The 15,727-nt window shown below is 44.9% G+C and overlaps 1 protein-coding gene across 1 annotated transcript in view; it reads right to left on the reverse strand.

Annotated features, from left to right (window-relative positions):
* The window catches only part of GLI3 (GLI family zinc finger 3), a 1,844,924-nt gene that overhangs the window by 648,671 nt on the left and 1,180,526 nt on the right, over positions 1-15,727 (reverse strand). The window contains exon 6 of the mRNA XM_044064809.1: positions 1,970-2,122. Coding sequence (XP_043920744.1) covers positions 1,970-2,122 — 153 coding nt within the window. The remainder of the gene's footprint in view (positions 1-1,969; positions 2,123-15,727) is intronic.

The raw sequence follows: 15,727 nt of genomic DNA on the forward strand, positions 1-15,727 counted from the left end.
AGATATATACTGTCTTACCCCATCTGTCCAAAGCTCTGGAATCCCTGTCTGAAGGGGTGGGATTCTTGGCTGTAGTAGCCTTGATGCCTTTAGGCCCCTGGGAAATGATCTCTGGGTCAGCAGTAGGATTCTTGAAAAGAAATTTGTGAGTGTCAGGTACTCTGTAGTACCTGATTGATTTCCTAGGGTCAGGAGGTAAAGTGTCAGGAGTAAGACTGGATTCCATTAAAACATAATCAACAACATCCAGGACAGAGGGTATTGCTAAAGGCCTGTGCTGAGGCAACTCTAGGAATTTTCCGAGTCTCTTTTTGGACTAATTATAGTCTTGGCATTCCCAGTGGGAATACTCTCTTAAGGTATGCAAGGTTTCACCAAAAGAAAAATCCTCTGGACGGGAGGCAGAGGGAATGGATTCCTCTGCATCTGAATCCTCATAAGCAGATAAGGGCATGTCTTCATAATCAGAAATCTCAGAGTCATCGGACTCCTGAACTGTAGAAGTTGTAGGGGACTGGTCTCTTTCTCTTAGCAGGGGAAGACTGACATCTCCTAATCAGCGTAATAAGGTCTTCTGCCATTCTAAGCATTTGTTTTTGTGGCATGGGATCAGGTGCATATGCTTTGGTCATCAGTTTTCTAGGTATAGTGCATACTCTGGGCCTAAGAAACTCGGTAGTTTTGGTTAAAAAATAAGTTGTTGGTTTGAGTTGAACATCGGTTGAGTGAAGAACTGCCTCAGAAGTCGGTGCCTGCACAGTGGCTCCAAACCCATCCAAGGTAGAGACATCTGCAGGTTCCATAGTTGAAGAAGAGTCTCGTGGCATACAGGACTCCGAATGGGTCTCGGTAGAGGGCTGCAAATCCAGTGAAGTGGGCATCAGGGGCTGCAAAAGCACCTGAGTACCGGCGACTAGTTTAACGGAAGCGTCACCGGCAGGTTTGGACCTATGCAGCCTGTCTGTCTTTATCCTTACGTTTTTTCGGAATATCGGTACCGAAAATCTTACTGAAGCCATTTCAGAATACAGAGATCGAGAGCGAAAGAATTTAGTGACAAAGAGAGCCTGACGATGAATGGTTCAGGCATTAAACAAGACACAAAATCGACAGCAAGCTACATCTTGGTCTGGGCTGAAACAGGTGACGCAGTAAGAATGAAAATCTCTGTTAGGTATTTGCTTTCCACAGGCAAGACAATTGTTAACTTTTTCTGACATCGGTTAGAGCAAGAAAAAAGGATCCCCAACGGGGTACTTAGCTTTAGAAGACTTCAAGATTATTCAATTCGTAAATGAAAATTCAGGTAGCGGCCGACAGGCACTTGCGAACTGCTTCTGCTTCGGGTTCCTCGGCAAGAAAGACTGATGTAATGGCGTTGGCTGCCTGTTTTTATACCCCTGATGACCTGACGTCAGTCCTGGAGCTACAGCATCTGACACAGAAATACTAAGTCTCTGGTATTTGGGCCGACTGAGGGCTACCTGCAGGCAGATAACCCAAATGTGATGTCTGCAACAGTGAAACACAAAGAACATCTGCAAAGAAGTTCACAGTTGTTCTTGAAACTACTTCAACATTATGACGGCATACTCAGGATGATTTTATTGATACAGTGTATAATAAAAAGTGGACAAAGAAAACATGAAAGAAATGAAAAAAGCTGTCACTGCTTGCAAAAATTACTTTTACACAGAGGTAGCTTCTAAGGTAATCTAGGTGGCACCTCATGTATTGGAGGATAGATATAGGAAGGCGTACTTGCAGCAAAATAATGGCAGAACAACCAAACCAGGATACGGAGTGCAAACTTTATGGAAACCACAGACCTGCCTAGCAACAACAGCCCAATAATACCATTGGTAAAGCCAATCATCTGTAATTTTGACTACTTTTATTTAAAATCCACATCTTAAGAAAGGTAGAAGAGAAGTGTTACCATGACTATTTATTTAGAGTGCCCACCTACCCTCCACAGCCTGAAGGTACTCCATATGAAAAGCACTAGAGCTAGCTGCTGCCGAGGTTGCAGTAGGAATGATGTCAGCATATGGGCTGCGCTGGCCTGCCAACAAAGCCATTTGATGGTAGTATTCTGGTGAGCTGAGAGCAGGGTGTGGAGCTGCAAAACAGATAAACACAAGACAGCATCATTAAAATACATGAGAAAGATGCAACATTTTAAAAGTATAGCTATGTCACTTTATTTCCAGTGGCCACATCAATATTTTAAAACACATCAATGGTTAAAGGTTATCACTAAAAGATGTAAAAAAAAAAATGTTCACAATCACATAACACTGACATCTCAAAACAAAGAATTGTTTTGTTTTACTTACACTTCCCTACCACCACCACATTAATAAAAACGGGCACTTCATACAATATCTAGGATAAAAGCAAACTTTATTACTTTTGGAATTTCTGATTTGACCAAGAAAGCCACCAGTCAGCTGTTAAAATCAGTCCAAATTATATTCTTCTGAAAGACCTAGAAAATGTTTTTAGATATAACATACAAATATAGATAACACTTCAATGTCTATCAAAAATAACCTGGCTAGCTATGCTGGCATAGAGGGATAAGCTTTGACTTCATCCTAGGAGACTCAAGTTCTGTTAGTGGCTCAGGTGCCTGCTAGACCTGGAATAGGGGAGAAGAAGTGTGATGCAGCTTTGCCAGCTTGCTTCTCCTTGGGGTAGGTGGTGTGGAAGTGCATGCCTGGGGAGCACATTCTTAAGGTTGATGACACCCCTTCTGGGAGCACTGGCTTCAAGGAGGGCAAGGCTGTCCTGAGGAGTTGCATCAATTGTGTAAAAAAGTGACAATCCTTCGCTGACACCCACTTCATGCTAAACTTTGGGTGCGTTACTGGACATGCACTGTGGGGCTAGGTCAGTATAAATAGAAAAAAAAAGAAAAAAAAAACTAACAACCTCTGATGAATGTCTAAATTATGGCATCTCTTAGTAGGCTCTCACCTTGGTACAAGTTGAACATATGGACCAGCTGACTATGAAGGCGAGTGAAGGTCTGACAGTCAGCAGGAAGTGGAAGTGGAAGCAAATTTACAGAGATAATCTTGTACAGTGACAGACATGAGATTGGTCTCAACTATTTTATAATGCATTGAAAAAGGGGGTACCAAAGCATGAACTGAGAACAAATCTCTTAAAAAAAGAATAATCAGGGAATGACACTTGCTCTTCTGATCTTTTCAAAAACACAAATTTCAAACAGCAGTCTGCACAACTGTTGCATCTTGAAGGTAGAAATAATTTTTTTCCCACTCACATGGCCTTGCTCAACAGCACCCCATCCTAGTGCCAGTTGGCTGACTTGCTCTCCCTGGCCCACTAATTAACCCTGGATATGACCAACAGCCAGACCAATCGGGTCCCCCATGTGCATGAAACATGGATCCAGTCTGGGATGCACAATGCACATTATCACAATTCATGAAAAGACAAGCTGTAATGATATTCTGTGACTTGCGACCTGTTACCTGAACTGTATCGGGTGCAGGAAAAGAGGTAGGGTGCAATGACCTATATCCCCAAATGCAGTATAGATACCTTACAGCTGAAGGTTTCACAGGACTACAGTCTGTGTGCCATGTAGTTACAAACTGCATTGTTTTTTTCCTGAAAAAGTGGTATATGCCATATTGTGCAACACAACATTTGCTGTGATGGCATATGGCAAAGCAATCAAGTGCTAGATGTGAAACAGACAATGAAAATGCAACCTGGACAGGAGTGCAGATAACTATGCCTGTAATTCAGTTATCTGTGTGGACACGATATACTGAGTCAATATGTAGATGACTCCGGCTCTACCTAGTACTTTGCCCAAGGTAAACAAGCTCGTTAAGAACACAATGCATATGAATGTGTTTCTGTAGAGTGAACACTGTTACACAAAATAAGTACTATACATAAGGCACCCCTGTGGCTTTGGCTACAGAGGCACACAATCTTTAGTTGCAGATTCCTGTATTTTTTTAGTGAAGTTTTACAGAAATCTTTTTACAGCTGCACAGGAACAAAATCAGGAAACATTTGGAATGACAGATTTCCTTTTCAGGACAGAAAATACATTCCCACAACAGAAATACAAACAATGTAACTTACTGCTGTTACTGTGCCTGTGCTACCAGAAAGGCAACAATCATTGTATAATACACTACAACCAGGGCATGTACCCAGTGTGCTCCAGTGTACAACCACCAATGGCAAGCACGTGTGCTGTCATATTGTACTGAAAAGACAGCCCATAACCCCAATATGGTTCTTACCTAGCAGTGGTGCAGGCTAGCACACTGTAAATGTGCTCCTCATTCATGAATTACAGCCATGTTAGAAACGTAACAAAAAAATTGATATTCGAGTAGATTCACTTTCTACAGGCAGCCCAACTAGCCAGCTTGACTTTCAGAGCTTTCCTTTCCACTAGGGCTTTGGTCAAGACACTTTCACCACAATACAAGAATGTCAGTAGTAGTAAGAGGTGCAGCATCTGATGCTATCTTCAAATTTTTCTTACCATACAGGGTTTCATTTTGGAATAGTTGTGTACACTTACCATAAATGTAGACGTTCCAGTGTATTCACTGTTGCAGTCATCTCACTTGGGTTATCTGCCTGCAGGTAGCCCTCAATCAGCCCAAATACCAGAGTCTTGGGATTTCTGAGTCAAATGCTGTCACCTCTTCCATGACATCAGGTCGTCAGGGGTATAAAATATGCAGCCAATGCCATCACATCAGTTTTTCTTGCCCCAGATGTCAGGAGGCCCCAAAATAGGAAGCAATTACATGGTGTGGAAGATCTCCAGTAAAACGTAAATACCACAGCCATAAGATATGGCCAAAAGGAGGATAGGTAGAAAGCATAGAAGAGTCATGGGGCTGGAGGGAGGGTAACCAGGACTGCAACAGTGAATACACTTGAACATCTACATTTATGGTAAGTGTACACAACTGTACCATGTTCTTCATGTTTCACTGTTGCAGTCATCACACTTGGGTTGATTCCCAAAGCTGAGGAAGGGTGGAGGCAGTCAAGAAATAGTAGGGCTGGCTAGCAGGCCTTGTAAGACTGCTATGGCAAATCCAGATCTGGATTTAGAAAAGACAGGTAAGTGGTAATGCTTGGTGAAAGTGTGTACAGAACTCCAGGTTGCAGCTTCCAGGATGCCCCTGGTAGTGACTCCCCTAAGAAATTCTGTACAGGTTGAGGTAGCCCTAGTGGAATGAGTTCTGATCCCCTGTGGGGTAGGTTTTCCATGGTGCTTGTAGCAGAAATGGATGCAGTGTGCTAGCCACTTGGAAATGGTTTGCTTTGAAATCGCCTTGTCCTCTGTCCCTGTAGCAAAGCTGACTAGCAGCTGGTCAGATTTTCTGAAAGGCTTAGTCCTATCAAGGTAGAACCTGAGTTGTCTATGCACATCCAAGGAGTGCAGGATCCTTTCCCCTTTATTTTGAGGATTAGGAAAAAAGGTTGGTAAATGGATGGATTGGTGTAGAGCCACACTGGATACCACCTTGGGCATAAAAGATGGGTTAGTCCTGAGGGAAACCCTGTCAGCATGGAAGATAATGAAGAGTTCTACACCCATTAGTGCCTGTAACTCAGACACTCTTCATGCTGAAGTGATGGCTACAAGTAAGGCTGTTTTCCAAGAGAGGAATTTTAACTGTGCTGAAGCAGCAGGCTCAAAAGGGGGAAGCATGAGATTCTGTAGTACAAAGTTCAGGTCCTAGGCAGGGGTGGGTGCTCTCCTTGGGGGTCTTAAATTGTTAGCTCCTCTCAGGAACTGTTTGGCCAGAGGGTGAGAAAAGAGAGGTGTCTCAGTATTATAATGAGCCGAGATGGCCGAGGCATGAATCTTAATAGAAGAAAAGGATAGGCCTTTGTGGAGCAGCTCTGCTAGGTAATCTAGGATTTGAGGTAAGGTGGGCATAGCTGTGTCCTTTCCTTGAGACTGGCTCCAAGAATAATATCTTTTCCATTTTTCTGAATAGGATTTCCTAGAACTAGGCTGTCTGGCCTCAAGGATGACGTCCCAGCACCTGTTTGCTGAGGGTTCCTGGTGGTGTATTCAGGGAATAAGCCAGGCTGCAAGGTTCAGGGTTTGCAGCTGAGGATGCAAAATCTGTCCCTCCTGCTGGGACAGCAGGGAGAGGGTCTGATATAGGTGCCAGGGTGGCACTGCTGTCAGACTGCGCTGGACTGGTTACCAGTGCTGGTGGGGCCAGTCCGGGGCAATAAGCATTGTCCTTGGTTTGTCCTGTTTGATCTTGAGTAGTACTTTTGAGAGGAGGGGCAGAGGGTAAAGGCATAAATTGAGAGGTTTTCCCATGTAAAGGATGGGGCATCCACTTTCGATGCTTGGCTGTGGGGATTTCCAGTGCAAAATTTGCTCAATTGATGGTTTTGGGAGGAGGCAAAGAGGTCCACCTCTGGTGTCCCCCACCTATGGGTTAGAAGTTTGAATGAGTTGGGTTCCAGTTTCCACTCGTGTGGGTCCAGTAGATTTCTGCTTAAGTCTTCTGCCAGTGAATTTTGTTTGCCTGGCAGGAATTGAGCTTGTAGATGCACTTGGTTGCTCAAGGCTGTGTTCCACAAGGCCATGGCTAACTTGCAGAGTGGGTAGGAATGAGTTCCACCCTGCTTGTTTATGCACCACATAACTGTGGTGCTGTCTGTCTTTATCAAGCGTTGTCCTGGAAGGATAAGGTTTTTGAATGCTGTCAGAGCATTCTGTACAGCTAACATTTCTTTTTGATTGATATGTAGGTGAATTTCTCCTGGGCTCCATTTGCCTTGAATGCATTTGCCTGCCATATGAGCCCCCCATGCATAGTCTGATGCATCTGTTGTCAGGGTTTGGGCGGCAAGGGATTGAGTGAAAGGGAGTCCCTTGTTGTGGTTGCAAGACTCTGCCCACCAAAGGAACTTTGCCCTTAGACAAGGAATGATAGGAATAATTGTTTCCAGGTCCTGAGAATGTTATCACCAGAGACTTTTTAAGTAACATTGAAGTTTCCTCATATGCAGTCTTGCATATGGAATTAGAAGAATGCATGAGGCCATGAACCCTAGGGCTTGCAGTATTTTTCTTGCAGACAGCTGGGTTCTGGTGGCCATTAGTTTGAAGCAGTTTGTCAAATAAACCTGCTTTTCTGGAGTAAGGAATGCCATCTGGGAAGTTATGTTCAAGCTTGCTCCCAGGAATACAATCTTTTGGCTGGGCACCAGATGTGATTTATTTTCATTGATGGTGTACCCCAGAGAAGTTAGAAGTCTCTTTACAAATGCCAGGTGCTGAAGTAGCCATTGCTGACTGCCCGCCTGAATCAGGCAATCATCCAAGTATGGATAAATTTGAATATTTCTCTGCATGCAGTAATGCAATGGCTGGAACCAGGCACTTTGTGAATACCCTGGGCGCAGTAGATAAGCCAAAGGGAAGTGCAGAGAACTGACCATGCATAGAGCCTGCCCTGAAACGTAGATACTTCCTGCAAGATTCCCTTATGGGGATGTGCAGATAAGCTTCCTTTAGGTCTAGGGTGACTGGCCATGAGTCCTAGGTTAGCATAGGAAGCAGCTGTTGTAGTGTAAGCACTTTGAGTTTTGGGACCACCAGGAAGGTGTTGAGAATGGACAGGTCCAGGATAGGGCACCAAGAGCCCTCTTTTCTGGGCACCAGGAACAGTCTGGAGTAGAAACCCTGTCATCTTTGCTCTATTGGAACAGGCTGAATAGCCGTAATACTGAGAAGAGAAAGTACTTGCTTTTGAGTCTCTCCCCACTGGTTTGGAGGAAGGTCTGGCAACCCACTTGGGGTTGGCAGTGAGTGGAAGTAGAATCTGTATCCCTGGGATACAATGCTTAGGACCCATCGGCCCTGGGTAATGGACATCCAGTTTTTTGCATGCAGGGTGAGTTTTCCTCCTGGGGTGCAAGTACTTGGACAAGGCTGGGAAGAATGATAGACAAGTCATTGTGAATTTTTTCCATAAGGGGGTGGCTTACCACTCCCTGTTTTTGAGGGGGGAGCACTCCATTGTTTAGATCTCTGCTTATCCTGAGACTGTAGCCTTGGTGGTCTGTTGCCCCTGGGTTTGGGCTGAGAAGACTTGGTAGGGACTGGAAAGGACCAGTTTTTTGAAGGCCTACTGAATCTAGATGGCTGTACTTGTGAGAAATCTTTAACAGCTTGCATAGATTTAGCTTTTTCCTCCATCTTTTTAAGAACCTCTTCTGCTTTTGTGCCAAACAAATGTTCCTGGTTTAATGGAGCATCTAGTAATTTTGCTTTGACATGGTCTGGCAAGATTTGTTCCTTCAGCCAGGCATGCCTTCTCAGTACAGACCCAGTGACAGCAGACCTGCAAGATGCTTCTAAGGCATCAAAACCACACTGCAAAGTATGTTTACTGACTTGGTTTGCAGAATGCAGTAACTCTTGTAAATCTTTATTTTCTGCAAAATCTGGAAGCAACAACATTTTTTGTTTAATTAGTTCCATAATATGCTGCAGGTACTTCAACATGTGAAAAGTACAGTTTTGTACCTACCATAAATGTAGATGTTCGAGTGTACACACTGCTGCAGTCATCACACTTGGGTTATCCTGTCGTTAGGTGGTCCCGCAGTCGGCCGGAATTCCAAAGTCTTGGTCTGGCGTCGGTTGCTGTCGCTTCTTCCCTGACGTCAGTGTGCCAGGGGTATATATAATGCATCCGACGCCATTTTCTTCAGCTTTTCTTGCCCCAGATGTCAGGTGCCCCCAAAAAGGTGGTCAGTAATTAGTACCAAATTAAGTAATTTTTGCACAAACACAAAATCCCTCCAGCTATAAGCAAATACATCAGGAAGGTATTGTAGAGATTTAGCCAGTTAGATCAGAGGGGATGGAGGGAGGGTAACCTGGACTGCAGCAGGGTGTACACTTGAACATCTACATTTATGGTAGGTACAAAACTGTACTATGTTCATCGTGTTACCGTGTTGCAGTCATCACACTTGGGTAGAATCCCAAAGCTAAGGATGGGTGGAGGAGTTATAGAGGGTTAGAAGAGGCTAGAAGGCCCTGCAGAACTGCAGTGGCGAAGCCAGCTCTAGTCTTAGAGTAAAGTGGTAAGTGATAGTGTTTGATAAAGGTGTGTACTGCACTCCAAGTTGCAGCTTCCAAAATCTCCTTGGTTGGAACCCCCCTGAGGAAGGCTGTAGATGTAGCTGTTGCCCTGGTAGAGTGGGGCCTAATGGTAGCAGGAACTGGTTTTCCATGATGGGTATAGCAAAAACGAATGCAATGTCCTATCCATTTGGAAATGGTTTGTTTTGCTATAGCCTTCCCTTGTGAAGCTGTAGCATAGGATACAAAGAGCTGGTCAGATTTTCTGAAAGCCTTAGTTTTATCCAAGTAGTAACGAAGTTGCCTGTGAATGTCCAAGGAATGCAGGAGTCTTTCTCCTTTGCTCTGTGGATTTGGGAAGAAGGTGGGTGAGTGGATGGTTTGATTTAAAGCCACACTGGAAACCACCTTAGGCATGAAGGAAGGATTAGTTCGTAGAGAAACTGTCTTGATGGAAAATGAGGAAAGGTTCCACTGTCATTAGTGCCTGCAGCTCTGAGACTCTTCTAGCTGAAGTTATTGCTAGCAGTAGGGCAGTCTTCCATGATAGAAACTGTAGATCTGCAGAGAAAGCTGGTTCAAAGAGAGGTAGCGTACATTTTTCCAGAACAAAATTGAGGTCCCACGTTGGTGTAGGTGCTCTCCTGGGGGGCCTAATGTTTTTTGCCCCTCTGAGGAACTGCCTTAGACGTGGATGCGAAAATAAGGGTGGATCCATGTTGTAGTGGGCTGAAATAGCTGATGCATGGATTTTAATGGAAGAAAAAAAGAAAGTCCTTTGTGCAACATCTCAGTTAAACACTGTAGAATCTGAGGCATGTGAGGCTGAATTTTGTTTTGGCCTTTAGCTTGGTTCCAGGCACAAAACCTTTTCCATTTGTCTGAATAGGCCTTCCTGGTGCTGGGCCTCCTAACTTCCAGAATAACATCCATAACTGCTTGTAAAAGAGGAGCTGGCTGGATGCTTAGGTGATTTGCCATGCAGCCAGATTTAAGGTTTTGAGCTGGCTGTGAAAAATCTGATTGTTTTGCTGTGTGAGCAAATGGGCAATTTGTGGTAAAATCCAAGGTGGGCCCTGGGCCATATTCCTCAATAGTGGGTACCAGTGCTGGCATGGCCAGTCTGGGGCTATGAGTATCATTCATGGTCCCTCCTTTCTGACTTTCAGAAGCACCTTTGTGAGGAGAGGCAATGGAGGGAAGGCATATACTGTCAGGTTTTTCCAACTGAATGAGAGTGCGTCCACTTTCCAAGCTTGATGGTGAAGTGTCCTTGTACAAAATTTTGTTAGTTGATAGTTTTGAGGACTGGCAAACAGGTCTATGTCTGGAAGGACCCATTTTTGAGTTAACATTGCAAATACTTGTGGATACAATTTCCACTCGTGGGGATCTATGATGTTTCTGCTGAGGTCATCTGCCAATGTGTTCTTTTTTCCCGGCAGGAATTGAGCTTGTAACTGAACTTGGTAAGCCAGAGCTGTGTTCCACAAGGTCATTACTTGCCTGCATAGAGGGTAGGAGTGGGTACCCCCTTGTTTGTTTATGTACCACAATACTACGGTGTTGTCCGTCCTTATTGTAAGTTGTCCTGGATGTAATAGATTCTTGAAGGCTGTCAGAGCATTTTGTACAGCTAGCATCTCTTTTTGATTGATGTGCAGATTCCTTTGATCTGCAGTCCATACGCCTTGAATGCACTGTCCTGCCATGTGTGCCCCCCAGGCGTAGTCCGATGCATCCGTCGTGGTCTGGGCCTAGGCAAGGTATGCAGTAAGAATGAAAATCCTTATGAGGTATTTGCTTCCCACAAGAAATACAATTGTTAACTTTTTCTGACATCGGTCTGAGGCAAGAAAAGTTTCCCCAATGGGGTACTTAGCTTTATTGAAGACTTCGGATCTGAAATTCGACTTCAAAAATCTCAGGAGTCGGCCGACCGGCACTTGCGAACTGCTTCTGCTTCGGGCACCGCGCGGCAAGAAAGACTGAAGAAAATGGCGTTGGATGCATTATATATACCCCTGGCGCACTGACGTCAGGGAAGAAGCGACAGCAACCGACTCTGGACCAAGACTTTGGAATTCCAGCCGACTGCGGGACCGCCTGACGACAGGATAACCCAAGTGTGATGACTGCAGCAGGGTAACATGATGAACATCTGGCAATTTAAAGCCCTGATGGCAAGAGTTGCACGGGTATATACCTTCTTGCCCCATCTGTTCAAAGCCCTCGAATCCCTGTCCGAAGGGGTAGGATTTTTGGCTGTAGTAGCCTTAATACCATTAGGTCCCTGGGAAATGGTCTCTGGATCCGCAGTGGGATTCTTAAAGAGAAATTTGTGAGAGTCAGGTACCCTGTAGTACCTGTCAGGCTTTCTAGGAGCTGGTGATAAAGTATTAGGAGTAAGACTGGATTCCAAGAAAACATCATCTGCAATATCCAGGACAGGGGGTATAGCTAGAGGCCTGTGCTGAGGCAAGTCTAAAAATTCTCTGAGTCTCTTTGTGGACTGTGGGTAGTCCTGGCATTCCCAGCAGAAATCCTCTCTTAAGGTATGCAAGGTTTCACCAAAAGAAAAAGTCCTCTGGAGGGGAGGCAGAGGGAATGAAATCCTCTGCATCTGAATCCTCATAGGTAGATAAGGGTATGTCCTGGTAATCAGAGGTATCAGAGTCATCGGACTCATGGTCTGTTGAATCAGAAGGGAAATCATTTCTTTGTCTTTTAGAGGGGGAAGGCTGGCTTTCCCTAATTAGAGTTATAAGGTCTTCAGCCATTCTAAGCATTTTTTTATGTGGCAACGGAGCTTGAGCATGCGCTTTGGTCATCGGTTTTCTAGGCGTAGTGCGAACTGTGGGCCTGAGAAACTCGGTTATTTTAGTCTGAAACGAAGTAGTCGGTTTAATTCAAACATCAGAAGGTCGGAATACACCATCAGAAGCCGGTGCCTGCACAGAGGCTCCAGACTCATCCAAGGTAGAAACATCCACAGGTTCCATAATCGAAGAAGCATCTCGCGGCATACTGGACTCCGAATGGGTCTCAACAGATGCCTGCGAATCTGTAGAAGCGGGTATCAGGGGCTGCAAAGGTGCCTCAATGAGTACCGGCAGACTGGCGACTAGCTTAACGGAAGTGTCATCGGCAGTTTTGGACCTATGCAGTCTGTATCTGTCTTTATTCTTGTGTTTTTTCAGAAGATTGGTAGTCAGATGGCTTGCCGAAGCCATTTTGGAATAAGGAGAACGAGTGCGAAAGAATTTAGCAGCAAAGATAGCCCGACAATGAACAGCTTGGGAGTTAAACAAGGCACAAAACCGACAGCGAGGGACGTCAAGGTCTGGGCCTAAACAGGTGACACAGCAAGAATGAAAATCTCTGTGAGGTATTTGCTTTCCACAGGCAAGACAATTGTTAACTTTTTCTGACATCGGTTAGAGCAAGAAAAAAGAATCCCCAACGGGGTACTTAGCTTTAAAAGATTTTAGGTTTGAAACTTGAAAAATGAAAATTTCAGGTAGCGGCCGACCGGCACTTGCAAATGGCTTCTGCTTCGGGCTCCCGCATGGCAAGAAAAGCTGATGTAATGGCATCAGCTCATGTTTTATACCCCTGACAACCTGACGTCATGGAAGAGGCGACAGCATCTGACGCAGAAATCCCAAGACTCTGGTATTCAGGCCGACTAAGGGCTACCTGCAGGCAGATAATCCAAGTGTGATGACTGCAACAATGAAACATGAAGAACATCATATGTTTCCAAGTGCTGTCACTCTGCCAGATGGACAGCTTCCAGGAACCAGATTAAGTGCCTTATAGGCAATCTCTCTCTCAACTATTTTGTTCTGACATTTTAACTAATGTCTGGCATTGATTTCATTTCATATTCAGAAGTTTTTGTAATGGTGAATAATTCTACTGTGTACAGGGAAACAGAACACCAACAAGGAATTTCACAAGTGCTGTTTTTTTTTGCCTTGGCCCAGAGAATAATTGAACCCTTGTTTACACTGAACCTGTTGCATGTAGAGGACAATCCATAAAAAGCATCAGTCTCTTCATGAGTTTGCAGCCAAAAAGGGGTGCATGCCTGATTTTGTGCTGCCATGATGTCAGCCATGGCCTCTTGGAATAATCCACCAAAAGAGAAGTATTTAGAAAGAAAAGCATCTGAAGAGCAAAAATCCTGTTGGATGACTCTTGCTTCCTTTGATCTGGTGACTTCAGGCACAGAGGGGCACATCTGTAGCTGCTTGTCTTGGAATCCATTTTTGTTGAGGCCTCTAACACTGTGCCATCAGTGTTCTGCATGTCCTCCTAGACTGACATCTCTGCCATGCTTCCTAACACTGTTTTGGAGGTTCATATCCTCATCTCTGAAAGGGAAGGTGGGATCTCCAGGATTCCAGGACATGACTAGGTTTCTGAAGACTGGATTAAGGCTTTGTCCCCCCCTCAAAGATACCCACACCTCCAGGTTGGTGGCACAGCACGAAGCATCAGAGACTATCCATGTGCAACTAACTGTGGGTAAAACTGCCTTCCAGTTTATAGCCTGCTACAGACCACCCTCCCAAACACAGGAACCCCACTTGGCCTTCCTGAGAATACTGGAAAATATGAAGGTCTCTCCAAACACCATTATATTGGGCGACTTCAACTACCCAAACATAGACTGGGAGCATTACTCTAGCTCCAACACCCTAGCCCAAAGGTTCCTAGAATTTATAAACTCAAATGCTATGGAACAACTTGTTACCACTCCCACAAGTGGGGAAAACATACTGGACCTGATCATCACCAACATGGGGACACTATGCTCCAGACCAGAAGTGTATCCCTCACTGGTAAGATCAGACCATAAACTAATCTCACTGGATATTCACATCCCGACCCCACCCCCTGCCTAGAAAACCACAGTGAAAAACTTCTCTAAAGCAAATTTCACACGCCTCAAAACCGAGGCGAAATCCTTCAAAGCCCCCAGGCCTGTGGAAAATACGGCCCAGACTGCAGAATCCTTTATAAACGCATTCTATGAACACCTTCAGGAATGCATGGATCATGCAATCCCAAATAAAACCAAGACCCAATCCTCCAAAGGCAGACGTCCTGTCTGGTGGACCCCAGCCATAAACAAACTATACAATAGAAGGAGGAAGCTACTACATGATAGAGCAAAATCCCAAAAGGGAAGGCATCTCTGATCAGTATTAGCAAAAACTACGGGCACTCATAAAATCGCCTAAGGCCAGCTTCGAGAGAAAATTGCACAGGACACTAAGGATAATCACAAGGCTTTCTTTAGTTATGTTAGGAACCTGGGTGGGAATTCCCAGATATGCTCAGAATTAGTCCAAAATAACAAAAATACACCGAGCCCACAGACATTGCCAACATCCTAGCTGACAGGTTCAGTGCGAACTTCTCCCTCTCCCACCAAAAGGGCAAATATCTATCCCAACAGAGTGCTGCCCCTGACATCTCAGATGCTCAGGTAAGAGCCGCCCTCTCCAAAGCAAAAACACAGCATCAATGGGACCAGATGGTGTCCCGGCTGCGCCCTACATGAACTCCAAGAAGAGCTAAACCCAAACATAAAATTACTGTTCAATCTTAGCCTTACTACAGGATATGTACCCAAAGAGTGGCGTGCAGCAACAGTGGTCCCTCTCCACAAAGGTGGTGCCTCAACGGATCCTGGAAACTATCGCCCCATAAGCCTGACTAGCTTGGTCTGCAAAGCTATGGAAAGGATCATCATGGACCTCATAAATAAAGATATTGGGGACCTACAGACACTGGATCCTACCCAGTTTGGCTTTGTTAAGGGCAGATCCTGCCTCTTAAACCTGGTCGATTTCTTTGAAACAGTCACCAAGGCCATTGACGAGGGGAAGGTGGTCCACACAGCCTACCTGGACCTCGCGCAAAAGCCTTCGATACAATACCCCACTCGGGCATTATAGATAAGCTCACCAGCTTAAATATAAACCCCTATGTCACTAGATGGGTTGCAAACTGGCTCAAGGACAGAACCCACATGGTTAGAATTGCTGGAGCCATGTCAGACTCCAAACCAGTTACAAGTGGCGTCCCACAAGGCTCAGTCCTGGGACGCCTCTTGTTCGGTATATATTTCGGCGTACAGGCCAACACGGAAGGACTGTGGCTGACCAAGTTCGCAGATGACTGCAAACTGGGCACCATAATCAACTCTCCAGCCGACACAAGCATCCTCCAAAAGGGCCTCATAGAAACAGACAACTGGTGCCAGAGCCATGGCCTAAAGCTAAACGCCAAAAGTGTATAGTCATCCCTTTGGCAAAAACAAAGTGCACAAATTACCACATAGGTGGTAATCCATTAAGTACAGAAGAAGTCATTAGGGACCTGGGGACCCAAGTTGATAGCAATCTCTCATTTGACAACCACGTGGCCAAAGTGGTTAGAAAAACATTTTATATAGCCCACCTAATCATGAAGGGATTCACATCTAGATCAGGGGAGGTCATCGTACCTCTTTACTCATCCCTCATCAGGCTCATAATTGAGTACAATGCCCCTTTTGGGATG

This window comes from Protopterus annectens, chromosome 3.part0, assembly GCF_019279795.1.
Source record: "Protopterus annectens isolate FY-2018-M chromosome 3.part0, PAN1.0, whole genome shotgun sequence".
Classification (NCBI taxonomy): Eukaryota; Metazoa; Chordata; order Ceratodontiformes; family Protopteridae; genus Protopterus; species Protopterus annectens.